The sequence below is a fragment of the Nyctereutes procyonoides genome, unplaced genomic scaffold (assembly GCF_905146905.1).
Source record: "Nyctereutes procyonoides isolate TBG_1078 unplaced genomic scaffold, NYPRO_anot_genome, whole genome shotgun sequence".
Lineage (NCBI taxonomy): Eukaryota > Metazoa > Chordata > Mammalia > Carnivora > Canidae > Nyctereutes > Nyctereutes procyonoides.
In genome coordinates, this window is record NW_026575048.1 from 9,098,944 (window position 1) to 9,124,642 (window position 25,699).

Genomic DNA, 25,699 nt, shown 5'->3' on the forward strand with positions numbered 1-25,699 from the left:
GCGCACACACGCGCGCACACGGGGCCCCGCTCGCTCCGAGATCCCCGCCACGTAAGTAACTATTAATACCGCGTCGCCGGGAGTTGCGGGCGTGCTGAGCTCGGGGACCGGCCTCGGGCACCGTCGGCCACCGCCCCCCCCCAACCCCGCGCGCCCATCCCCCCCTTCAATTTCAAATACACATTCCTCTTACCTCCGGGGAAGAAAGAAAGAAGAAAGAAAGACAGAAAGAAAAATAATAATAATAAAAGACGGAGAAGAAAAGCCATCAATTTCCTCCAAAACAAACCCCACCGGGCAATTTGGGTGTAGGGTCCGGGGGAGGCGGAGCGGTTGCAAATTGCTCCAAGGCAAGATCCAGTTATCCAGCGGGAAAGGAGCGCGCCGCAGGTTGGCCGGGGGCGCATCCCCTTCCAGCGCCCGGGGGACCCCCCCACCTCGCCCCTCTCCAGCTCGCCCTCCCCCCGGAAGCTCGTGCCGGGGGAACCGGAGACCTTTGATCTACGCTCGTCCCTGCCTGCACTTCTGGCTTTATTCGGAGGACGGGCTGCAGCGCGAGCGAGGGAGCGAGCGAGCGGCGACAGCATGAGCCTGTGCTGACCTCCGCCCGGCGGGCCGACCCGGGCTTTGTCGCGGTCCCTGCGCGCGCCCCGCGCCCCGCGCCCCGCACCCCGCGCCCGGCGCCGCCACTCTCGGCCCCACCAGCTTCTGCGACCTTTTGTTGGCAGCGCTGACCGCTCCAAGTTAAATGCTCCTTTGCCATTCTTTTTTTTTTTTATTTTTTCTTTCTTTCTTTCTTTTCTTCCCTTTTTCTTTTTTTGTCTGTTTGTTTAAATTTTGGAGAGCTCTTGCGATCTTGGAAAAGCCTCACACGCCATCTACAGTTAAAACGTAGGTAGCTCCTCGCTCCGCCGGCCTCCCCCCCGCTCTTCCACGCCCCCCACCCTTTCCACCAAAAAAAAAAAAAAAAAAAAAAGAGGGGGGGTGCAGCGCGGATTGTGTCTGCCGTGCAGCGCGAGCCGGTAGACCCGTGCTTATTTCCTTTTTCTTTCTCTCTTTTTTTTTTTTTTCCTTTTTCCCTTTTTGTTTGGTTTCTAACGCGTCGAGACCCAGCGGCTGCCGTGCGCGCTCCTCCAAGATTGCACAAACTAGACAGCAGGGCTCCTCCGCCCGGTCCGCGCCTCGGAAGCCTGCGTGGGGATCGCTTCGGGAGACCTGGCGCTGCGGCTCCCCGCCGGAGCAATCGGGTGGCTCGTCTAGACCCACGTTGGAAGGAGGCAGAGAGAAAGAAACTAAAAGTGCGGAGACTCTGCAAAATCGCCGGCTGCTTGGGGGTAACAAAAGGACTCGGAGTTGCTGCGGACTGAGCGCCCCCGGGAGCCGGGGCTCGGAGCCGACCAGGTGCCCGGCGGCGCCCATCTGGGGGCTTCTCCCTCTCTCTCCACGTACCCCCTCCCCGTCCCCTCCCCTCGCGTATCCTTTTAAAATCCGTGGCACGGAGGCGCCTGCAGCCGCGCTCGCCAGCGACTCACCATCTCTCCAGCGGGGGTGCTTTTTTTTTTTTTTTTTTTTTTTTGTCTGTCTGTCTGTCTGTCTGTTTGCCGAGTGCGATCCCCACACTCATGAACATACACAGGTCTACCCCCATCACAATAGCAAGATATGGGAGATCGCGGAACAAAACCCAGGATTTCGAAGAGTTGTCGTCTATAAGGTCCGCCGAGCCCAGCCAGAGTTTCAGCCCGAACCTCGGCTCCCCGAGCCCGCCCGAGACTCCGAACTTGTCGCATTGCGTTTCTTGCATCGGGAAATACTTATTGTTGGAACCTCTGGAGGGAGACCACGTTTTTCGTGCCGTGCATCTGCACAGTGGGGAGGAGCTGGTGTGCAAGGTAAAGAGCCCGGGGTTTGCTGGTTTGGGGTTTTTTTGTTTGTTTGTTTTTGTTTTGTTTTTTGGGGGGTGCTTTTTTGTTTTGCTTATTGTCTTTTCACAAGATTCCCCGGGCCCGTTTGGAGGTTGGGGGGGTGTGGGGGGGGCGGGAGGTCGCCAAGCTCCGGAGCCCCCGGAGGAGGGAGACGCGCGGGATAATTCTCCGTGGCCTCGTTAAAAAGGGGCTTTATTTATTTGTTCACGTTCGACTAGTTGCGAAGTTTTTGGAGCGTTGCAGACAATGGGGCGGGCCGCGGCGGGGGCGTCCCGGGGAGAGCCGCGGGGTCGCGGGCGCCGCGAACACGCGCGCTCCCCGAGGCCCGTGGGGCGCCCCTGCGCGGGGTCGGGGCCCGCGGCCGCCCGGGGCTGTCTCCCCGACTGTCGCCCTCCCCCCCTCCCCCTCCCGCCGTGGAGGAGGGAATCCCCCGCTCATTTTAGGGCACTGATGACCGGGTTCCTTTCGCAGCCATTGTTCTTAGAAGCGTGCAGGTGTTAAACCTTTGTTCCGAAGGTGCCCTTTAAAGGAGACACACAAAGGTGTCCCCTCCGGCTGAGCCAGGGGCCCAGCGCGCGGGGAAGGAGTTTACAAAGAGCTCCCTGCTGCCTGCAGCCTGGAAAGGAGGGCTGGGGGTTGAAATCAAAGCCGCAGGCGCACCTTTGGGTGTAGGAAATAGTGAGTCCTTGGCTGCTTCTCTGTGGCCTCCTTTCTGCTCATCCTCCGGACTTCCGTGCCTGAACACCCCCCCCCCCCGACACCCCCCCTCCGACACCCCCCACCACCACCAACACACCTTTGCCTGTAGGGTTTACAGGCCGGCTTCTGGAGCCCCTGGGATTCTCACTGCTAATACAGAGATGGGCACTTCAGTTTCCTTTTTGTCTTTGACCCCCAACAGTGACTGGGGTGTCTGTGTGTCTTTGTGTGCGCTCCAGAGGAGGGGATGAGAAGGGGAACAGTTGCAAAAAAAAAAAAAAAAAAAAAATAGAGTAGAGCATACTGCTACCCTGGGCATTGGGACATAGATCAGGAATTCATTGTCACTTAATTTTATATTCGGTCACTCTTGGCTTTTCTTGGGAGGGGGGCGGCGGGTAAGGGGGTGGTGAGGAGTGAGGACCTCTGCTACCTTCGACATGGGCACTCTGCAGAGCTGTGCTACGAATAAAACATCCGCGCTTCTCTACCATTAACCACAGATTGCCTTATTTCGTAGCGGACTGGAGCCTTTTCATTGTAAATATGGGTTTTGTGGAGGTCTTCAGTCAGTTTTGCAATTGCTCAGTTCAGATCTCAGGGGGAAAATCAGAGACTCTTTAAATAGAGCTCTCTGCTTCTCGGGAGCATTTGGTATTTTGCATCTCCTCCCAAGTTATTGAGACCCAGAGCGACTGTGCCCGGTTAACCAAAATTCGGTAGGCTATTCAGGGCTGGATTGAATTCTCAGAAGACCTGCAAGGTTGCACAATAGGGGAGTCATCCTTTGAAATGAATGAATTCCACAGAGCTGCCACTCTCCTGTGAAATATGCACAATCGCCCAGCAGTGAGAGTGTTCACTCCCTTTGCTCAACTTCGGTACAACATTTTAATATTTTTCAAAGGCTGGAGACGCTTGTAAGTAAAGGGACTCTGCCTTCAAAGTCTGCAGGAGCATCTTGCTGTTATTTCTTTGTTTAAAGGCAGAGGGGACTTGCCCCTGTTCTTTCTTTCTCCCTCCAGATTCTTCAAGACGTATTTCCCTTTGGGCTGACCTTTCGGTGTCATTCATAGACTTGCTCTTTGGCTTGAAACTGTACTTAATCGGCTGGTTTAGTTCTTGCAAAGATTGAATCAAGCCCCTCAGCAATTACTGTGTGGCTGCAAGTGGATTTAAGTGCAGTATCATTGTTCTGCTTGACACAGGTCATCCCTTTAAGACACGGCAGCCCGGTTTCCTGCAAAGGCTGCAAGACTTTTTATGCAAGCAGAGTTGTATGTGTCCTGGGAAGCCCCAAGTGGTTTTTATAAGGCTGCTTCCACGAGCTACCCCCAGATGCACGGTGTGAACTCAGTTTACCGCAGGGCACTGTGAAATCTGCACATTGAATCAAGTTCCGTATCGTGTCTCAGAGTAAAGAGTTCATGTCTTCCAGCTCCCTTGTTGACCCAAGGACAAAGTCTTTGCAAGACCAGACCAAATGTAAAGATGTCATGACTAGAGAGGACTGCAGAGAGAATTCTACAGGACCCTCTTTGGGATCATTTGACCAAAATAATCAGGCCTGTTTGTTTATTGTCTCCCTGAGCCTACTTTAAGCTAGCCAAATGAAGGAGGGCAGCTTTAGGGGGTCTTTACCTTATCATTTTCATGGAAATGCTGGTAGCTACTGTGCAGATTGACATAATTACTATCTTGGAATAATGGGCACTTTTTTTTTTTTTTTTTTTTTTTTTTTTTGCAAATGCTACTAATGATGGCCTGATCTCACTGCCTTATCTCAACTGTCACATTATATAAGTAAGGCTCTAAATTAAAATTAAACATTTAAAAGAAGCTGGCAGCCAGGCTTATGGCTGGATTTTGCATTTGAAGGTGATGGTTTAAATACCAGTCCCACCCCATAAATGCCTATTATAGCTGCTACTAAAAGTTTGGTTCTTACCCATTTGGGAGAACAGGGGTGTTTGTTTTATTTTTCATCCTCTGTCCACCATCTTGGAATTTGATCTCCTCCAGAGGGTATTGGCTAGTCCTTGAGGCTGCCATGAATATGTTGTCTTGTTTGTTTGTTTAAATTTCTGTGTCCATCATCAGTGGGACAGGATTAACCGACTGAAGGTGTGGAGCAGAAATCACCATGTATTTTTTTTTTTTTTCTAGAAATGCAACTTGAGGGAGGAGGGTATTACAAATCATTGTGACTCCATGAGCACTGGCGACAGAGCCTGCAGCCTGGTGCTCCAGGACACATCGCCCCCATTATATAACACGGAGTGTTTACATTAGCCACTGCAAGACGTTTATTACTCTCTGTGAAATTTTTGAGGGTTTCCTAGGTTTCTGCTGCCCGCAGTCTGGGTGTTAAAGTTGACTCAGGCATTTCAGATTCCTAATTGAACGGACCTCTGAGGTCACTGCTCGTAGGTCATCATTTGACAGTATCAGGGTGTGATTTGTGGTCTCTGGAGATGTTCAAGTATTCATTCTTAAATTCTAGGTTATAGTGGCGGCAGCTGTGCCGCCTTCGTGAGATGCCTCATTATGGTTCATTCACAACGTTACTTTGCTTCCTCGCCCTGGGTTAGCACCAGCCCTCCTGAGGTTCTTTCTATCCTTGTTTGACTCACAGATTTCTTCCGATTTTTTGAACCTAAGGGCGATTGAACTTAAATCATGGATTCTTAAGTGGCAGCCTGTGTCCCTGGATGGGGTTGCCGAAGGCCTGCGAATCCCCTTAAAATGAATCCAGTGTTATTCTGCACGCATGGGAGAATGGGCATTGTCAGCCAGGAGGGGACAGGGCTTTGATCGGGTTCTCACGTGGGATCCGGACCCCAAAAAGGTCAGCGGGGTTCTAAATCAACGTCTTCAGTTTAGGAAGAGGAGGGAGGCCCGGTGACCCTGAGTGCTTTATCCATCTTATCCAGATTACTGGTGGCCAAGCCAGGATTAGAGCCTCAGACGGGTGATTTCTAGGCCACGCTGCAAAACGAGGATCAAGGAGAGGGTGTTCTAACTAATGAAAAAGATTTAAGAAGCTAAATGGTTGTTGCTGGAGCATTCTAGGCCTGCAGTGCTCTCCAGCAGAGCACCTCGCGCCTGCCCCTCACTCCTGCAGGCGCAGAATGGAGTCATGTGCCCACATTCCCAGGCAGATAGTAAAACCACATTCCAAACCCAGGGATTTGTATTCCTGATTTACTGGAGGTCTTGAAATGAATGAAAGCTTTTTCTTATAACCTCAACGATTCTCTGTAGTCTTAATTCCTCTTAGGGTGGTTTCAAAAAGGTATTGAGGATGGATTTTCTTTTTAAATAACCCCACAATGAGGTGGCATTTCACAGGCTAATTTTGATTCATAGAAAATCATTGCATAACTGATTCATTGAGCTAGATAGCTGTGGAGGGAGTCGAGGAGCGTGTCTGCTTTCCTATTAAGGACTGTGTGTCCTATTCCTAGCTCTGCCGCTGGGGCTCTATTCGCCTTGCTTTCTGAGCCTCCAAAGCCACGTCTGTAAAATGAAGGTATGGAATTAGAGGACCCTGAGGCAAGGTCTACGTATTTACTCTGCTAATTGCTAGTATGTTGTAGGGTCCTATGCAACGCAACTGGCACAGCACAAACCATGTTGCTCACAATTGCCACGGTTGGATAGTGATGTACGGTTTTTTTCTTCCGTTTCATTTTTGGGAGGAAAATAAGACGCTGTCTGCGGAACTTAGCAGGGGGTCGCTTGCAGATTTTGCCTCATTTCTGTAAACCACCGATGGGGGTAGAGAGGAAAAAATGCTAAGATGTCTCATTTATGCACTATTTTACGTCTTGCAAAGCCTTTTTACCTTCGTTATCATATAATATGTGTTGTTTGTTTGTATTTATTTATATTTATTTATTTATTTATTTATTTATCATATAATCTTCCCAACACTGAGAGTCAGGTGTCATTTGCCCATTTTCGACATGGAGATTCGGAAGCTCAGAGCATTTGGTCAAGGGAGCATTTGGGGATGAGCAAAGATAAAGGACAGCTGGGAGCAGTCAGGGCCAGTGTGGTGTGCATCCAGGTTCTGTCTGCCTTTCGTCCCCTCAACAGCCAATGCCTTGGGGGGGGGGGGTCTGCATGCTAGCAGTTGGCTCTAGAAGGGGCACCTCTGACTCTTGGTCTTGTTGTGAATCCCGTCCTAGGTGTTCGATATCAGCTGCTACCAGGAATCCCTGGCCCCGTGCTTTTGCCTGTCTGCCCACAGCAACATCAACCAAATCACCGAAATTATCCTGGGGGAGACCAAAGCCTATGTGTTCTTTGAGCGAAGCTATGGGGACATGCATTCGTTTGTCCGCACCTGCAAGAAGCTGAGGGAGGAGGAGGCGGCCAGACTGTTCTATCAGATTGCATCGGCCGTGGCCCACTGCCACGACGGGGGGCTGGTGCTACGGGACCTGAAGCTGCGGAAGTTCATCTTTAAGGACGAAGAAAGGTGAGTGTCATTCCTGTCCGGACCTGGAACTCTCATGGGCTGCTCAGGAGTGGCTCGCTTGAGAGGTTGCAGTGGACATTATCGTGCTGGCCGCTGTCCCGGCGAGAAGGCAGGGTGGGAGGGCAAAGGAGGTGAATGAATATTGCAGTGACTTAAGTGCCCTGGGAAGACAGGCTGCTGCTGCTCCAGCGGTGTTACTGAATGCTCAGAGGTCGGGCGCCAGGACGGTCTGCGACCTGCTAATTAATTTTGTTTTGGTGTCGTGAACTCTGAAGGTGGCCGGAAGCCTCTGTGGCCTTTTCAGTGTGCATAAGGCACGAGTTTTGCTTTTGAAATAATCCTGCCTTCCGATGGGCTCAGTGCCTGGCATCAGTCATTTAGAATCCATTCATTGATTCCCCCACTCAGTAGATGTTTCCTAAGTGTATACGTGTGCGTTGATACGGCGCGTGTGTTATTCATCACAATTCTCAGTAATGTGAATATCAGCGTGCGTTAGCTGGTCAACTCACCTACAAAGGAATGTTCCAAGCCCTAAATGAAGATTATATATGGGTCAGATGGGAACTGGGGGCTGGGATGTCAGTTCTCACTAGGACTTGGAAGTCAAGAGAGTTCTTATCAGAGAGGTGATTTGGGAGCTCACCTGAAAGATGAGTATGTTCCAGTGTGCGAAGGACCATATGCCAGGTAAGGAAGTTGCCAATACACATACAAAGCGAAGTGAAGGTCTGGGTTATTGTGGGGGACAGCTGGGCAGGACGCTGGGCATCTGGGTTCCATTCATTGTTCTTCCATTGGCCCATGACATTCTGTTGGGCAAAGCCACTTGGGGCCTGCTTTCTCTTCGATTGTTCAACTCTTCTGAGCCACTTTTTTTTTTTTCTTTTGAAGAGTATACTGTTTTAGAGGGATGGAGGCAAGTGATTTATAATCATTGCTGACTATTCCAGAAATTGCTCCAGAATTTCTACCACGATGACCTTGGGCTTCCTCAGCTCCTACTAGAAAAGCGGTTGGTAAAGCGGAGATCCCATTGTCACAAGGCCCCTGAGGACCATCTGAGTGCAGAGCTCACGCATACCATCCATTCACTCCCTCAACAAACATATCTGGAGGATTATTATCATTTTTTTAATCTGTAATATCTTTTATATGTCTGGTGCAGATCTGGCTTTTCACCCATTCTTCCTGCCAGTTAGCCTGCCGTGTACCCAGAGGCGTATGATAGTTTAGGTTACTGCTTATAGGTGTCTGTTGATGTCCTACATGACAGATCTAGAATGAGATCTAGTGTTATCTCCTTCGGTTTTGTTCATCTTTATGGTCTGAGCTCATTGGGAAGTAAATGGGAAGCATTTGGGGATGAGCAAAGATAAAGGGCCTGTGGTTACTTAAACCGAATGCGATAATTTTGTGACAGTTTATCATGCAGCTGAGTGGTTATTGTTCCATATATTTTACCCATAAAGAGGTGTCTTAGGCATTCATGGCAGCTAATAACCTGGTCTCTTGATAGTGCACGGTTTTGACTCTTACTAACAAACAGAGGAATAGGGAGCTCGCCTAAGATCTCGAGTGTGGGGCGACGTTTACATTTTCTCTTCTTCAGCTCAGCTGCCTCTGCTCTTGCAGTCTGGAGACTCAGGTTCTTGTCCCAGGTTTGCCTTTAATACCCTCTGTGACCTTTTAGTTTGGCCCTTTCCTCCTGGCCCCAAGTTTCTTATCCTTTTATTGTCCTGGCTCTGTTTTACTGGTTCTGAGGTCCTTCTGAGTTATAACATCGGGTATGTGCTTCATTGAGTATTGTCACTGGAAGTTACATACACATCTGACCCCAACAGACTGCTGACAAAGGTAGTTCCTTTGTCCTTCTGTGTTCCACCTTTCTTGGAAATGTAATAACTGTAATTACAAAAATAAGAGGCGGTAGTTGGAGACCACTATTAAGGTCCTGCTATCAGGTTATTGTTGGCCTTACCTCATTCTCTCTGCAGATGGGGGGATGGGCATCATCATGTTCATTTTATAGAGGAGGACTCCAGAATCTTCTGTGAATTCTCAAACTTAATAGACAAGAAAGAGCTGAAGTAAGGACATATTCTCTATTAAATCAGCTTTCAAGAAATTCATTTGCTTGCCACGAGGAGTAAGAGCAAATGAATGCCCTCTCTCCTGGGGATCCAAGTTTTTAAACATCACCTTTGACTGTGTGTATATCTCTCTCTCTTTTTTTTTTTCAAGATTTTACTTTTATTCATGAGAGACAGAGAGAGAGGCAGAGACACAGGCAGACAGAGAAGCAGGCTCCATGTGGGGAGCCTGATGCGGGACTCGATCCCGGGTCTCCAGGATCACAAAGGCAGATGCTCAACCACTAAGCCACCCAGGTGCCCTGATTGTGTCTCTTTAGAGAGGAATTTCAGACACCAGCGAGTATACAGGGTGGTGCACCCAGTGATAGCACACACATGGTAAATACATATTTATGAAGCGAGTCACAGTAGGTGGACTTCCCCAGGTCACAGAACATGGGAGCAGGTGTGGACTCTAGGGTCTCCAGAGGGCTCATCCCTCAGTCCTCTCCTGTTGCTGCCTGGAATCAGAGCCCCAGAGGTGAGGGTGCTGGCCCCAGTGCCCACAGATGGCTGGAAGCAAAAAAGGGGCTGAGTCACACCTCACATTTGCTGCTGCAGGCCTGGCTTGTCCTTTATGGGGAGTTAAGAGTGCCCAGGAGCGCATGGTGGCAAAGCTGAACTCCTTGGTGTCCCAGGGCCTAGAGAAGAAACATGAAGATGTCAAAAGCTTCCAATGCTAGGACTGTGAGTCTCTGGCTCTGAGTTTAGAGCGGTGTTTGACTTTTGCCGAAGAGCAGGACCCTGTCTAGAAAGATCTAGAAAAAAGTATCCCGTATGAATGTGAAACTAGAACACTTCACTGGAGTAAGCATGTCAAAGCTAAATCCTTTTTACCTTCAGAGAGCATTTTCCTTCTGAAAAAGGAAGCATCAGTGACAGGGAGGAAGCTGGTCATCACGCGTCCCCAGCATATCTGACAGGACTTGAGCCCGTGCAGCCCTGCCTCCGTGGGGACCGTCAGAGAGAACAATAACTCCTCGTCTGATGGACGAGGTGACTGGGTTGCCCAGGAGTTAAGTGACCTTGCTCAAGGTCATACAGCCAGCATGCTGATGATGGAGCCAGCCTGGAAATCCTATCGTTTCACTCCAGAGCTCTTTCTCTACCCCACACCGTGCTGAAGTCCCGGTGGACTGGCTGTTCCTAGCCTGACAAATGTCTCTGTCTGGGCAGCTCTGAGAAGGTCACTCTCATTTTCAAGGACATTCTAAATGTTCTCATCAGTAGCCGACAGGAACTTTTTTCTCCAGCCAGCTGTCAACTTTTATGAAAGAGGAATAATGCCTTGTAGGCTTCCTCCTTATTGTTTTGTTTTTTAACGTCTCGATTTCAGAGTGGGACACTCTGGGTTTGTCACTCGATGCATTTCTCCCTCTGTACGTCCCAGCAGTCATTGAGTTTCACGGCAGAGTTCCTCTTTGTTGGTCTGCACAGTGGCCTGCATGGAGCGACCTGTCTGTTTTTTTGAGGGGGACAGCAGCCGGGGACCTCGCTGGGGACCAGGCTCCTGGCAGCCCTCACCATCCATCCCAATCGGCAGGACTTCATCAATAGGTATTTGAATAGGACTGAAGCCTACGCCTCTCCTGACAGCATCCAGCATCCAGCGTGTGAGAAAACAATGGGTTGAATTTGAAAGGCTTTTGAAACGGTGAAGGATGGAGTCTGTCTGTTTTCTGACCCTTTATGCATTGGTCCTGTGGGGGAAAATCTCAGAAGAGGCCTTTCGAAGCCCTATTTTATTGAAGTTTCAAATCACCAGACCCCTCTTTTGTGCATGATCTTCTCTCTCTCAAGGATGTGCGTCTTATTGTCTGATGCTCTTGTAAGGGATTGAAGGTGAAAGCATCACATAGTGAAGTTGGCTGAGCCCCACTGGGTGCAGAACGAGACCGGCCTGTGAGCTGACTCCTTATGAGTGGATTTCCGATTCTGGACCTATCTGTAGCTGAATCCGGGACCATCCATGAAAGGGTTCTTGGTAGAACTGTCAGGGCCATTAGTCCAGTTTCTCGAAAGCAGCTCTGACGACATTATGCACACGCGCCACCCCATGTTACATGAGGGCCTGATGCCAGGGTGCCTTCTGCTTCTGCGTCGAATTAGCAGCACTGCAGGGCCTTTGGCTTCTGTTTTATTTTGATTTGGGTTCTAGATTCGCATTCTGTCTCTACCACTCCTTAGCTGCCTGGTCTTGGATGAGCCATTGAATGCCCCTGAGCTGCAGATTGCTCAGGGCAGAAATTAGGACTGCATCTCTGTCGGGGGCTGTGAGAGTGAAATGATCCAAAAGCACACAAGGTGGGGCAAGGGCTGAAAATAGCCAATGGCCAGCTGGTCCTGAAGTCATTGATAAAATGGTGCCGTTGTGAACGAGCCATTCCCAGGGCGCCCAAGTCCTGTGGAGAACGTGCTCCAGCTCTTAGGGGATCCATTTCACAAGCAGTGGAACCCTTGTGATGTGAAGGGTCGGATTTAAGCCATACCCTCTTTTCTTGCTGAATTACAATCATTGGATCATCAGTGCTGGGAGGGTGACCAACAGGGTGAGTGCAAAGGGGTAGAGTGTGCAGCTCAGAAGGGCCAGAAGGTCGACAAGATGTACGCACGGGAAGGTGGACACAAGGCACGTGCAGGGAGTGAAGGAGCCTGCTCCCCTGGCCTGGACCAGCCACTCTGTCCCCGGCCTTGTGCTGCTACTTCTCCTCTGTCCCTGGGATGTTTCTGCAGGACAGAACTAAGGTGGTTTTGTTTTCTTTTTGAGGAAGTTAAGCCCCTACCCCGATTGTGCTCACCGTGGACACACCTTTTGCATCCTCAGTTCCTGTAGTAGAATCAGAGATGGGCTGTCGAGTGGGAGGGGCTGCGTGTGTGTGTGTGTGGGGGGGGGGGGGGTGAACCCGAAAGAGGACAGTGCCCAGGTCCCAGGAGGGTGTGCCCATGTCCCCAGGCTCCCTCTCCTTGCTGGGCTGTTAGGCTGACCTACTTGGGCCGCCTCTTCCAGGAAGCCCCCTGTTTCACTCTGAGCCTCTGAGGGAAGGCCTGAGCTTTGGGAGAAGACCCATTACTCCTGTGTGGAGGCCGAGTCACTCTCTGGATTCCAGCCCCTGTTCCTATGCTAATTAGTAAACTTAATCTTGACAAGTTACATAACCTCTCTTGTCCAGATTGCTTCATCCGCAGAGTGGAAATAACCAGAAGACTTTCCTCATGAAATTAAATGACTTCATGCAGCTGAACCCAGGCCTTGGCACATAATCAGCCACGGACAAGCGGCAGCTCCCACTGTCTTCACCTCCCCGCCCCGTGCACATAGTATCTGGCCCCCTGGGTGACATAGGGCGGCTTGCTGAGTCAGGATGTGAAGAGCCCTGGAAGGAGGTGCAACCTCAGGCTGCCCCAGGAGTGAGCCCGGGGTTCCTACAACAGCTCCTGTTTTGCCAGCTTGCTTTCTCTTCTCCCTTGGGACCAGGCCCCTGGCCACCTCCCCACTCCCCGCCCCCCAGTCGCGATTCGGTGTTGACATTTCCCTGCGCAAAAATACCCCCCCCCCCCGTGAATGGAGAAATATGCCTCTGTACATGTTTCTTCTTTGGTTAGATTTTTATCTCTTGACGTCACAGGTTGCATTTCCTCTGCTTTGTGGAAGCTGATTGGTGCCTGCTTCTGCAGGAGGGAGGCTGGACCCTTTGTAGAAACCCAGCAGCCCTGGGGCTCTCGGTGTCACCTGCCACCATCTGCACAGGCACAGGACCTATGTCACCCGTGTGGCGGGTGCGTTTTCCTCCCCCCACCGACTGAGGTCTGCGTGCACGCTCTCTCTGTCTCTGCTCTGTCTCTCTCAGGTTATTTCTATACTGGCTCTTCTTGTAGATCCTCAGCCTCCATTGAGGCTTCAATATCTGACAAAATACATACAGAGACCAGACTGGAGACCAGACCCTGCCTTCTTTCATCAATAACGATTTACGTGAAATGGTAGGCTCGTTGTATTTTAGCAAAAGTCCTGATCTTTTTGAAGAGGCCAAGCTCCTGGAATCCCCTTCTTTCTGTTGACCACTTCTATGTACTTGGGGCACTGCCAACCCTTGGGGAAGGCTCACTGCCCCCACGTCTCCCTGGATGGGTTGGTGATCCCCCCTCCTGCAGCACCCGGACAGTCTCCCCTTGGATTGTCCATGTGCATCCCTACGCTGTCCTCAGCTCCTGCTGGCCTGAGAGCTCCTGGGGGACAGAGGCTGTCTCGTGTTCACTGCTGCTGGAACACAGTGGCATCGAATGAATGAAGATCTCCTTCATTGAGGGTCGGCATCTCAGATTGGATTCTCGTGACAGAATGAGAGAGGTGGGGATAAGTACAGATCTTTGGCCTCTAGGGCCTTGCCCAGCCTGGGAGCCCTAGAAAACTAAAACGTATATACATCTCTGGAGACACCTTTTCAAAAAAGAGCTAATTTCATTGTTCTGCATCAAGTGAGAAATTAACCCATCATTCCCATTTCGATTTCATGATTTATGCAGAAGCGACATTTATTGAAGACACTGTTCCATGTCTGTGGTGGGGTGTTTTCATTTATGAAGGGCTTCCCTGACCGTAGTTAGAAGGGAGAGGATCCTCAGGGTTCTTTGCCTAGAAATGGGCTAACTAGTAGGTATCCTTCAGTAGCATTCCTGGCTGAATTATTTACTGTTTTTGCTTAATAAATTAGTTGATGGACTAGACTGAGACCCTGGGCAAGCAGAGCCAAGGGCCCAGCAGTAGGATTTCTTAGTCCTTCACTGAGCCATTTGACCTTGGCCTCCCTTCTCTGATGTGGCTTGGACATCATGAACCTAGAGTATCCAGCATGGTGCCTGATGCACCGCAGAACCTTAAAAAAGGCAGCTGTCATGACTGCTCTTGGTCATCAGCTGATGGCCTTGGCCCTCACCACCGAACAACCTGGAGATTCGTTTATTTATTCAGCAAATAGTGTTGAGCATCTGTCATGTACCAGGCACTGCTACTACAGTGCCCAGCGAGACTGGACCCTTCCCTCATGGGACATCCATTTCAGCAAAATATTATCTAGCATCCACCGTGGACCAGGCCCTGTTCTAACTACGACACTTAAAAGAACTAATTTAATCCTGTTCAACTACTGGATTTTCATTAACCAGTTTAAAACAAACTGGTGGTATTATCACCATTTTACGGATGAGAAAATTGAGGCTCAGGCTCTCACAGCTAATCGTTGGCAGACCTGGGGTCTGCACCCAGGACCCTGGGGTCCCATGCCTAGGCCCTCAAATACCACCCTGGCTCTGGGAAATAGACACCAGGTAAAATAGCACCCCTTGTTGTCCTATCCATAGAGAGAATTGTCTCACACAGTTAGGCCACAGGTGAACACCAGGAGGACCTGACCAGCCCTGAGTCTCGAAGCTCAGTACTTGCTTTTCTCTGAGCGGTCACAGGCCACCCGTTAACCAACCCCACAGGCAGCCCTGTGATGTCCTGCGTTCCGTTTTATGGAGTGGGTTTTATTTTCTCTACAGAGTTGTAAAGTGGGGTCCGTTTATCTTTTCTGTCTTCCCTACCTGGCCCGGGACTAGCCTTGTAAATGCTTCCTGAATGTCTGGCAATTGACTAAATGGGTGTGTGAATAGCCCCTTATGCCCTGGAGGCATAAATATTATAAGAAAAATCCCCTAGACGTATTGATGGCAGAAGGCAATGGATGGAAACACGTCTTAAATGTCCCTTTTCCAGCACTCTCGGGAGTCTCTCTAAAGCATGAAATAGAGTCAAGCCTATTTGAAATTCTTTGGACCTTAGAGAGTGCGGTTCTTAAGTAGAATCATGCCTACATACCCTGAACTCGAGACAGCATGTTGCAGATGGGAGCATCCTCGACATGGGAGTCACGCTATTTTGCAAACGTTTATTAAGCATCTATTATGTGCTACATGCGGCGCTAGGTATTGAGGGTGTGAATGAGAATCCCGTCCGGAGAGCCCTCGCCTAAAGGAAGTTACTTTTCATACCACGTTACAGAGAATGAGTGTGCACCAGAGGGGTCTCCAGGATCCAGAAGAAAGTATCCTAATGGCAGAGTGGGGTGCAGAGAATGAGGGTGTCAGGAGGAGATGGGCTCCTTCTCCGGTTGGGTGGAGTGAAGTAGAAGGGTGTCCAGAAAGGATGAGTAAAGGCCAAGAGGCACGAATGAGCCCTGGGAGGGGCGTGCTGGTGGAGAGCACCGTGGGGCGTCAGAGAGGGAAGCAAGGTGTAGGCCCGGGGTGCATGCTCATGACCTTGAACTTGACCTGAAATCCGCAAGGAGCCATTATAGGGTTATTTTTTTTTTTCCTAAACAGGATGGGACAGGATCAGATTGGGATTCTGGAAGACGTGCAGGATGGCCTGGGGATGGGTATCGACTTCAGGAGGCTGAGCCTGAACCAGGACCCAAGCCATGGGATCAAGGAGGGATGGTTAAGAGGCAGAATGGACCCCGGCCCTTTGATCCTCACAGATAGGGAAATGGGGAGGGAATGTCCCTCCTCCACAGTTCTAGAACGTGTTAGTGGTGTGACCCAGAGCAGAGCCCAGATTTTCTGGCTCCCGGAACGTGTGTAGTATGTGCCTGGGCCATCTGGGTAAGCCCCGGGGTAGCACTCTGCCAAGTGGAAATCCCTGTGTGACGCCAGCGCTGGACTGCGGCTCGCGGGGCTCCCTGGGTCGGTGGGGTCACAGGGCCTGGCTGAGCCTGCTCCTGCCTTGCCGGTGGTGCACGGATAGGAACGATCTGCACCCCGGATCCGCCTAGGCCCAAGGCCGGAGCAGGACCTCGAGGTGTGCGTGGCTCGCTCTTCCTGGAAGACCCCGGGCTGGGGGGGCCCGCTGAGCACTGAGCTCTCGCCTGCCTGCAGCTTTGCTGAGAAGCTGGATCCATCCACTTGGGGTCAGGGGGTCCTTGGGGATCCGGTCTCCATGCAGAGGAGCAAGAGGCCAACAGAGCAGTGATGAGGGAGTGGGAGCTGCACTGCCTTCCTTCCCCCTGCACCCCGGCCCCGGGGAGGTGCAGGCCGTGCTCCAGGAGCACTGCCTTCCTGCACTGGGAAGGCCTCGGGGGTGGGAGGTGGGGTGGCCTCCCCGCTGTCCCGTGGCCGGGATGAGTCAGGGCGCAGACGACACAGGCCTCTCTATTGTGACGGGGCCGCCGTGCTGCGGAAACATCTGGGTGCTTGAGTTGGATCTGGCTTCTCATCCCAACTGTGCTCCTCCCCAGCAAGTCGCGTCATCTCGCTAAGCTGCGATTTTCTGGAACCCCCCAACTACGCCAGGTCGTGAGCATACGTACCACGGGATAGAACCAGCCGGCCCCGGCCTGTAGACTTCGCTCATCCTGAGCTAGAGGGTTTCCCCGGGGTCACCTGCTGATGTGGAAGCCGCTTGACCTGAGTGTCCGGCCTGTTCACTGAGTCTACACCACCTGGCGCCTCGGTGGTCCTCAGAGGCCACGACTGGAAAAAAAAAAAAAAAAAAGATCTGTGCACATAGGAAACAGAATTATGGTGACGATTTCTCTGGCAGCAGAAATAGCATCGCGGCGTAGGCCCCAGTGGGCCCCTTGCTCGTGCAACCGAATCGACAGCCAAGGGTGGCTTTGCAGCCGCGGGTAGAGCAAGGCGAGGTCTGGCTGCAGCTGACCTTGCTGGCTTGACCCTTGGCCTGCTCGGCCCCACCCCGTGGAGTGGCCTTCAGTGACTTCTCTGAATTCCACTGACCTCAGGCCACCGGACTTCCCGGCCCGGGCAGGCCCACTCGATCTCGCTCCCCTTCCAGCCCGACCCCACCCTGGCCCACCCTGTCCTGCTGCCTTCCTGCTGCGGGAGCCAGGGCGGTGTTTAAAGGTCTAAAAGCAGAGCGGGGCGGCTGGGGTAGGCCGTTTTTGCCGTTTGGGATGGCATGCTAATTTGGAGTCCCGGCTCTGCCACTGGCTTGCGAGGTGGCCTTGGACGAGTTGCATCTGCTTTCCATAGCTCGGTTTCTTCTTCTAGTAAATGGGCAGGTCCAGCCACCTCTACCCAGCTCAGGAGCTCCGGGAGTTAGGTCATGGGTGCAAGAGTTCTGTATGGGGCCCAGTGCTGGATAAACCCGGGGCCGTGTTTGTCTCCAGAAACCCAGAATCTTCTTTCACGGGTTCTTGTCTTTGACGCTAAGTAAATCCTGTGAGGCTGGTGCCAGGATGTGTTTCAGAGAGGCCACCCAGCGTGATGGTCCCCCTGATGTGGACTCAGAGCTCAGTATTCTCAGGTACCCCATAGGTGGCCTGGGGCCTTCAATTCTCTGTGCCTCGGTTTCCTTATTTGCTAAGAAGCTTGCGTGCATCGTAACATTTGCCTTCAGTTTTGTTATGAGAAACAGAGATGCTGATTGAGCGTGTCCCAGCACGCAGTAGGGGTCGAACTCATGGCCGCTATGATCCTTAGGACCGGGGTGTCATCTAGGAAGTGCTGCACGGTTCCTGTAGTTTACAATAAAAGGAAACTGAAAAATCAGGAATTTTGAAGCTAGGGGAGCCCTTCCCAGGCCATGAGGCTGTGTTCTCATTTTGCAGAAGAGAAACTGAGGCCGAAGGAACCCGTGGTCCTCGCGACAGGTGTCCTGTTCCTGCCACATAGAGGCCCAGAGGGAAGCACCCAGGCCTCTGCTGGGAGTGGCCGGGGCATCGGGACTTTCAAGGCCTGTGCGTGCTGCTCCACGGAGGCAGGAGTAGAAGCACGTCCTGCTGGTTCTGGCTTCCTCACCTGGCTGGGGATCCAATGGCACCGGGCCTGGTGCCAAGTCCACAGGCTGCCCCGTGGAAGGCTTTTTCATTCAGAAGTTAAAGCAAAGCAGGCTGGTTCCTGCCCATGCCAGGGACAAGTTGCAAAATGCGTGCGGGGATGCAGCTTCTTGGCCAAGTCAGTCCTGCCCCCAGGCTGATGGCTCTTTCCTCCAAGAAGCTGCAGGAGATAAGCACCGTCGTTCACAGCTCTTTGGTCACAAAAATTCTCCACCATCCCTCCGTCCCTTGTCACTTTCGGGAACCTCTGTTCTCCACGTACCATCTTTATTCCCACCGCCTCCACAAAGCCCATGCCGACCGCCTTAGTCGGGACTGAATGAAGTGAGCAGAATGAGCTGGACACATTTTGGGGGGTGGGGAAAGAACATTCCAGGTAGGGGGAGAAACAAGTCCAAAAGGCCCAGGAAGGAACGTGGGCACGAAAGTCACACCCTCTTGGATCTGCCAGGGGCTTGTTTGTCTGTCTTCTCCTCTAGGCCCTGGGCTTGAAGGTGGGGGCTTTATCTTACCCCCTAGTTCAGTTAGCGTTGCCTCTGGTTTCTGCACGTTTCCCGTGCTGGGCTTCTCAGCAAATGCTGTCTTCACACTGTCTCATTGTCCCAAAAAAGCAGAGAGAGAGGATGGGTGTTACGAGTCCTGTCCTATCCCCAGTGCCTAGCGTCCGTGCCCTCGTGATTAGTGGGACGTTTGAATTTCTAGGACCACCGACGCCCTTTGCCCGGGAGTACATAAGTCCCACAGGAGACAGGAGAAGTTGTAAGACTGTTCATTCATACCGTCCCAGGCTGCCCCTCCTGGCCCTCACCCCACACGTGCTCTCCGGAGGAGACAGCGGCAGCCCTGCTCCCCAGGGGGGCACACCCAAGCCCCGGAGACCTTCTGAGGGTCCCTGCAATAGGACAGTGAGTCCCTGGGGACTGATGCTGGAACTGCAGCGCGGTCTCGGGTTCCTGACATGTGCGCACCCCGCAAGGCCCTTGGGTAAAGACATAATCCAGACCCCTTGCCTTGACCCCTGCCTAGGAGTGATGTAAACAAGGTCACGGTGTTCCGGGCAGGAGGCGAGGTCAGAAGTACGCTTGCGAGTACGTCCTCCCCATCTTTCTCTGGGCTTCTCTTTTTCTTCTCATCTCCCCTGCTTGGGATGTCTGTGCCCCCCAGGCCGGCTCTCCCTGACCCCGGTTGCGTGTGTGCTGCCAACTTTGAGGAGGCCTGATTGACTGGGACAGCCCAGTTGTGGTTTCCTGTGCCAGCTACTCAGGTGGGTGGGCCAGACTTGGGGCTGGCTGCTCGGAGCCCAGGGAGGGAGGAGCACCCAGCCCCTAAAAGGCTGCCCTTGCCAGACGGGCTTCCTCACCCTTTCTTTTTTTTTTTTTTTTTTTTTTAATGATAGTCACACACACACAGAGAGAGGCAGAGACACAGGCAGAAGGAGAAGCAGGCTCCATGCACCGGGAGCCCGACATGGGATTCGATCCCGGGTCTCCAGGATCGCGCCCTGGGCCAAAGGCAGACGCCAAACCACTGCGCCACCCAGGGATCCCTTCCTCACCCTTTCTGAGCATTAGGCTCCTGTCCACTGAAAGGGGTAATAATACTGGCCTTGGAACTTGATTTTATCAACTTTGGAGAGGAAATATATGTAGCTACCCAGCACCTGTCTAGGTACATAGATGGTGTTTGGTATCTGGCACCTAATAATTTTCAAAGCCTGAATTTGGACCCAGGTCTCTCTGACTTCAAGACTGAGAGCTGACCTGGTATATAGGGGGCTGTTGTGGCACAGTGGACACTGAGCCGAACGTGACAACAGATCCGGACTCTCCCCACCTAAAGCCTGACTCCTGAAGGGAGGAGGCCGAAGTGGCAGGTGCATCAGCCCAGGGGCAGCTGAGCATCAGCAGCACTTGGGACGCACTTTCTACTGCACTCTCGGGTTGACTGGGTATTTGCACGCCTCCTGGAGGTGGGAGAAGAGAGAGATGAAAGCCGGGGAAGGGCATTCATGGACAAGATTGAACCCTTAGCCATTTCTGAAGGTGTTTTTCTTTAATCTGGAGAAGGATCCTAGAAGGATCAGGGTGGAGGTAGGGTCCCTGCTGCCTGGTAGAGGGGATGGATCACAGGGTGAAGCTGAGAATCACAGTCTTGGGTTATGGCTTGGAAGAGGATAAGAATGGAAAAGGGCTTCAGATGGGGTTTAGCATAAGGAGCTTGGGGTGGTGACGTCTGTCTCCTGCAAGGGCCGAGCTAGCAGCAGCTCAGGTCTCTGGAGGCACATCTGCACCCGCCCTCACCCCTCCAGGGACTGAGGTATTGGAATTTACAGCCTGTGCCCCGTGGGTGCTTCACCTGACATCCACTTAATCCTGGCTAGGTGGGCAGAGCGGGGCTGCTCCCGTAAAGACGAGCGCACGGGAGCTCCAAGGGGTTGATGGTGTGACTGTCCCTTTCACTCCCAGATTGAGCGTCTGCTATGCTCTTGGTGCAGAGAAAGAGCAGCAAAGAGAGGTGATGTTCCCTACATACAAAACGACCTCAGCCACCTGCTCCTGAGCTTGTGGAGGTGGGACCGAGGTGATCACCCTGCAGCGACCAGGAGAATGGAATAGAGTATAAATGTGTGCCCAAGACAAGCGTAAATGCGTGGCATTCCAGGTGGCAGCGAGGGGCAGGAGAGTACTGGGGGCCGAGTGCTGCTGTCTATGGGACGGCCAGGCAAGGGCTCTGTAGTGAAGCTCATTTGCGCAGAGACCCGAAAGAAGTGAGTGGGAGTGGGAGACGTCCATGTGTCTGGGGGAAGCACATTCCAGGCAGGGATTGGGGGAGAACAAGTGCAGAGACCCCAGGAAAGACTGTGGTGGGTGATCGGTGTGTTTGAGGAGCAGTGAAGAGGCAGGAACAAAGAGGAAGCGGGGCAGGGGATGCAGTCGAGACGCCCTAGGCTCACCCCACAGGCTCAGGGAAGAGGTCAGATGTACCTGCCTGAGCTGGTGGGCTGGAGGTGAGTTAACCCAGCTCCAGACCTGGATCTGCATCTGGTGCTCCTCCCACTGGACCATCCCTTGTCCCACAGCTGTCATTGCCAGAGCTCTAGTTATTCCCGTAATGTTTCTGCTGCAATGACCGTGACCTTGGAGGCCAGGAGTCTGGCCAGCTCCTGAATTGGGGGGCGGGGAGCAGTGGCCAGTGAGGATAGGACAAAGGAAGCTGTTGGAGAGCCCACCTGGGCCCTGTTTGTGTCCTCTCCCCTCTGCCCCCTGGGTTTCCCCAACTCCACTCCAATCTCAGACCATCCAGTGAGGCTGGTGTGGGTCCACCTCACCCACTGTCTTGGATTAGAAAGAGCAACCGGAAGAATGAGACTGGCTTTCAGTCTGTCCAGTTCCAGGTTAGCACGTCTAGACCTTTCCTGCATCTGTAGGTCGGTAGCTTCAGGGGTGAAGAACGTGTGTGCTGCAAGTTACAGTAGGACATGGGTGAGCACGTAAAGAAGACGTGTTGCTATATATTAGACAATCCCAGAATGTGAAGACTGGCAGAGGCTTTCAGACTCTCTTGTCCAGATGGACGCACCACAGTGTGAATGTACTTAATGCCCCTGAACTGTACAGTTAAAAGTGGCTAAATTGGTAAATTTTATATACATTGTACCACAATTAAAAAAAATGAAATTAAAAAGAAGACTGTCCAACACTCCCCTTTAAGTTTGAGAAACAGAGAGGTTGAGTCACCTCCTACCCACAGCCACACAACAGATGAGAGATGTAGTCTGGCCTGGAATCTCTCTCCTCGCTCCCAGCCCAGCACCTTCTCCAGAGATCGCAGCCATTTATTGCTCATTGGCAGAAATGAGTACAGGGAAGTCTTCACTCCTTAGTCTTTGAAACTTGTGAAATCCAAAGATCCTCTAAGATCCCAACTTAGAGTCAACTCGGGATTTCATCCCTTTGTTTCCTATAGACAGCTAACCTGATGAACTGGAGCCTCGACTTCCTTCTGTGGCCCACTTAGTAGCCGTGGTGACGGCCCTGCAAGGCTCAGACCTGCAGCCTGAGGGAGGAGGAGGGAGACCAACTGGTGGACCTGAGCCTCAAGCTCTGATTTAGCCCCATTGTGGTTTCTCCGAGCACTTTTCCTATTCTCTGCCCATTGGAGCCCTGTGACACCTTGGGATAATAGGGTAGAGGCTATGATGTGCACTTTTGAGATGATGGAATCAACTGGTCTGAATGACAGTGACCTCGTAGGCCCTTGTAGGGCCTGCTACTCTCTGGGTTACCCTGACTCCAGCCCCTCATCCCTGCCCCATGTCATCTTCGTGGCAAGCCTTCATGATGTGATGGAACGGGACTGAACCTCTGGGGTTTAACGTCTCCTAGAGCTCTGCTGTTGGAGGCTTCCGGCCAGGAGAACAGGATGATTTCCATTTTAAGCACTGGAGGGTCGCAATACTTAGCTTTCCACGCAGGGGACGGCAGACCAGGGAAACGGGAATTCTTGGGAGGCCCCTGAGCCCAGGAGAAATGCTGGTCTCGGAGCTTCTGGCGCCGGGTGGGGGATAGTCTTCAGTCTTGAGCAAGTCACGTTGTGTCCTAGTCCTCAGCTTTGTTCACTTGTAAGTTAGTATAGTTCATTTTAAGAGTTTAGCTTATGTCCCTAAGTATTTACCGAGCACTTATTTTTGTGCCCAATGGTCATATCAAGCCCTGCTGGGTGAGGATGAGTGCTGGACCCCAGAGTCTCAGAAGTCGGTGTGGAGTTTCTCTGCCTCTGTTCATGCGTGCCTCCGGGAGAGCCCTGGAGCCTGTCAGCTCAGTCGTCCTTCAGTGGCACTGGGAAGATTGACACACATACCCCTGCACACACATAAGAGAAACCAGTCACCTACGTCTTGACACCTAGAGGTCGAGGTTACAGGTAAAGCTAAGGCAGATCGTTATCAGGACAAGGACCAGCCCCTGGGAGTGTGATGGGCCAGACAGGAGGCAAGTTCAACTGAAAATCTTGGAAAGAAGAGGGGCTTGCGGATGCCCTGGGTGGGTCAGCGGTTGAGCCTTCGGCTCATGGCGTGATCTCGGAGTGCCGGGATCAAGTCCTACGTTGGGCTTCCTGTGTGGAGCCTGCTTCTCCCTCTGCCTATGTCTCTTCTTCTCTCTCTCTGTGCCTCTCATAAATAAAATCTTAAAAAAAGAAAGAAGAAGAAGAAGAGGGGCTTGCGATGAAGATGTCAGCCTCGGAAGGGCTTAGTTAATAGTAATGAATTCCTGTACGAACATTCCCCAGCTTTGCCTATGTCCTACAGAGAGGCAGCTTGGTAGTGGCGAAGGAGCAACAGGTTGACTAAGGAAGGTGTGGGGCCAAGTCTTCTCTATTTCCCAGTCAAAAGGCATTGGACAAATTACTTAAACTCCATGAGCCTTGATGTTCTTACCTGTAAACTGGAATCCTAAAATCTCAGATATCTAACAAAGGGACTGTTTTAAAGCCAAAATGCCATTGAGTGAAAGGTCATTTTAAAATGTATCCTGTCAACCAGAAGCTGGCCAGGGCTATGGAAAGAGCTACTGGGAGCTTCCCAGTTGGTTGGATCTGAGCTCAAATCCTGTGAATCCCCATCACCCCCTAAATGTATCTGAGAATAGTAGGAACCTCCTAGTTCCTCATCACTGAGATGGGGCCATAATCATGTCATTTATGGTCTGTTTACTTGCTGGAGGTGTGGGTCCCCCAATAGCTCTAAAGCTTCATTCAAATTCCCTGTCACTTATTCACTCCTGGCCCCCCCCCGCCCACCATGGGACAGGGTCTGGCACCTAGAAGGCCCTCCAGTAAGTTGTGTTTGGCCAACCAGGTTGAATGAATGAATGGATGATCTCGGAAACATTAGAGCAGAAGCAGTGATGCTGTGATGAGATCCATGTACGTCGGTGTACCCGTAGGAGCTCACGCTGTCCTCTCTCTTGCAGGACTCGGGTCAAGCTGGAAAGCCTGGAAGATGCCTACATCCTGCGGGGGGATGACGACTCCCTCTCCGACAAGCACGGCTGCCCCGCTTACGTAAGCCCGGAGATCTTGAACACCAGTGGCAGCTACTCGGGCAAAGCAGCCGACGTGTGGAGCCTGGGCGTGATGCTCTACACCATGTTGGTGGGGCGGTACCCTTTCCATGACATTGAGCCCAGTTCCCTCTTCAGCAAGATCCGGCGTGGCCAGTTCAACATTCCAGAGACTCTGTCACCCAAGGCCAAGTGCCTCATCCGAAGCATCCTGCGGCGGGAGCCCTCAGAGAGGCTGACCTCGCAGGAAATTCTGGACCATCCTTGGTTTTCTACAGATTTTAGCGTCTCGAATTCAGGATATGGTGCTAAGGAAGTGTCTGATCAGCTGGTGCCGGATGTCAACATGGAAGAGAACTTGGACCCTTTCTTTAACTGAGCTCATGCCCCACAGAGACTTAGCAGGTACCAGGAGCGAGAGAGGGCAGTGGAAAGTCCTTCCAGGGGACACGCATCGCCTGGCTTGGTAGCAAGAAAGACACTGACACTCAAGTTTCTCGGTTCAAAGAAGGAGAACCTTCAAGGAGCTAGCTGCACATGTAGCAGGGGGGGCGAGAGATGTGGGGTGGGGGTCTGGGGTCGGGTCAGTGCCCCTGGAGCTCCTCTTCCCTGACGTAGCCCCCCGGAGACCACCCCTGTCAGTTGGGCTGCTTCCGCCTACCCCACTTTTCATTTGTTCCAAAATAGTTGCAGATCCCGACAGAATCAAAACTCTCTGCCTCAGACACACATCTTGGCATCGCACTGTTAGCTTTTAACTTCTTGTCACGATTCAGGGAAGGTATAATTGGCCAAGGATTTTTTTTTTTCTTTTTAAACAAGATAACCACCTTATCTGATAATTAATGGGGTTCATTTAAAAAAAAATTCGGTGCACACAGACTGACCAGAAACCTGGGTGCTAAGCTAAAAGAGAATAGAAGTCCAGTTTTGTGTCTCTTAATTGCTCTTTTCAAGTCATTTCTTTTAAATAAACTATTTAATATCCTGGTCAGGAAATGACATGTTGATGCTTTGCTCCCTGAAGAGGAAAAAAAAAAAAAAAAATCTGTCCTTTAACAAGCTATTCTGTTCTGTGTCCATGGGTTTGTGGCAGGAAGCTATTAGAAGCCAAACGTCCAGATGCATTACTGCTATCAGAGTTTAAAGAAAGAAAAGAAAAAGAAAAGGAAGGGAAAGGAAAAGAGAAATTCACTCCTGATTTTTTTTTTCCTTCGAACGATGAGGGCTGCCTCGTAGGTGGTCCTCTCTGCTGGGCTGGGGGCAACAGGGGCGAGATCACGGGAAGTGCTTGGAATCTGAAGGTTTTGCGACACTCTGGTCTCAGCTACACATTTTGTCCTTGTTTTATTGGAAACTAGTGAAACCAAGCAGGTTGTCCCACACGTATGAAATACAGGGCAGCTATTTTCTTTAGGAAGAATGATCCTTTTGGCTTGGAAGGCCCTCTGGTTTGGACAAAAGCCCTCGGTTAGAGACAAGTGGGAAGAAAAAAATCAGCCGGAAGCTAGGATGATATAAATAAAAACAGCTCTCTATCCCAATACGCACCTTTGTA

General features: G+C 51.7%; 1 protein-coding gene across 4 annotated transcripts; it reads left to right on the forward strand.

The window, feature by feature from the left end:
• On the forward strand, positions 1-25,131 carry TRIB2 (tribbles pseudokinase 2). Of its 4 annotated transcripts, none has more exons than XM_055327681.1 (5): positions 1-51; positions 1,114-1,401; positions 1,637-1,892; positions 6,818-7,110; positions 24,052-25,131. In XM_055327681.1, exons 4-5 carry the CDS (start codon positions 6,956-6,958, stop codon positions 24,518-24,520), a joined length of 624 nt encoding a protein of 207 aa, XP_055183656.1. In that variant the 5' UTR covers positions 1-51; positions 1,114-1,401; positions 1,637-1,892; positions 6,818-6,955; the 3' UTR covers positions 24,521-25,131. The 4 variants fall into 4 exon arrangements, with proteins under 4 accessions (XP_055183656.1, XP_055183653.1, XP_055183654.1 ...); XM_055327678.1 differs by lacking the exon at positions 1-51 and adding an exon at positions 105-891 and having other exon boundaries at positions 1,108-1,401; XM_055327679.1 differs by lacking the exon at positions 1-51 and adding an exon at positions 105-891.
• The last annotated feature ends 568 nt before the right edge of the window (positions 25,132-25,699 follow it).

Coding starts and splice junctions, on each gene's coding strand:
- TRIB2 (XM_055327678.1), top strand. CDS start 749: ATGCTCCTTTGCCATTCTTTTTTTTTTTTATTTTTTCTTTCTTTCTTT. Junction 1,402..1,636: donor CGGGGCTCGGAGCCGACCAG/GTGCCCGGCGGC, acceptor GAACATACACAG/GTCTACCCCCATCACAATAG. Junction 7,111..24,051: donor ATCTTTAAGGACGAAGAAAG/GTGAGTGTCATT, acceptor TCTCTCTTGCAG/GACTCGGGTCAAGCTGGAAA.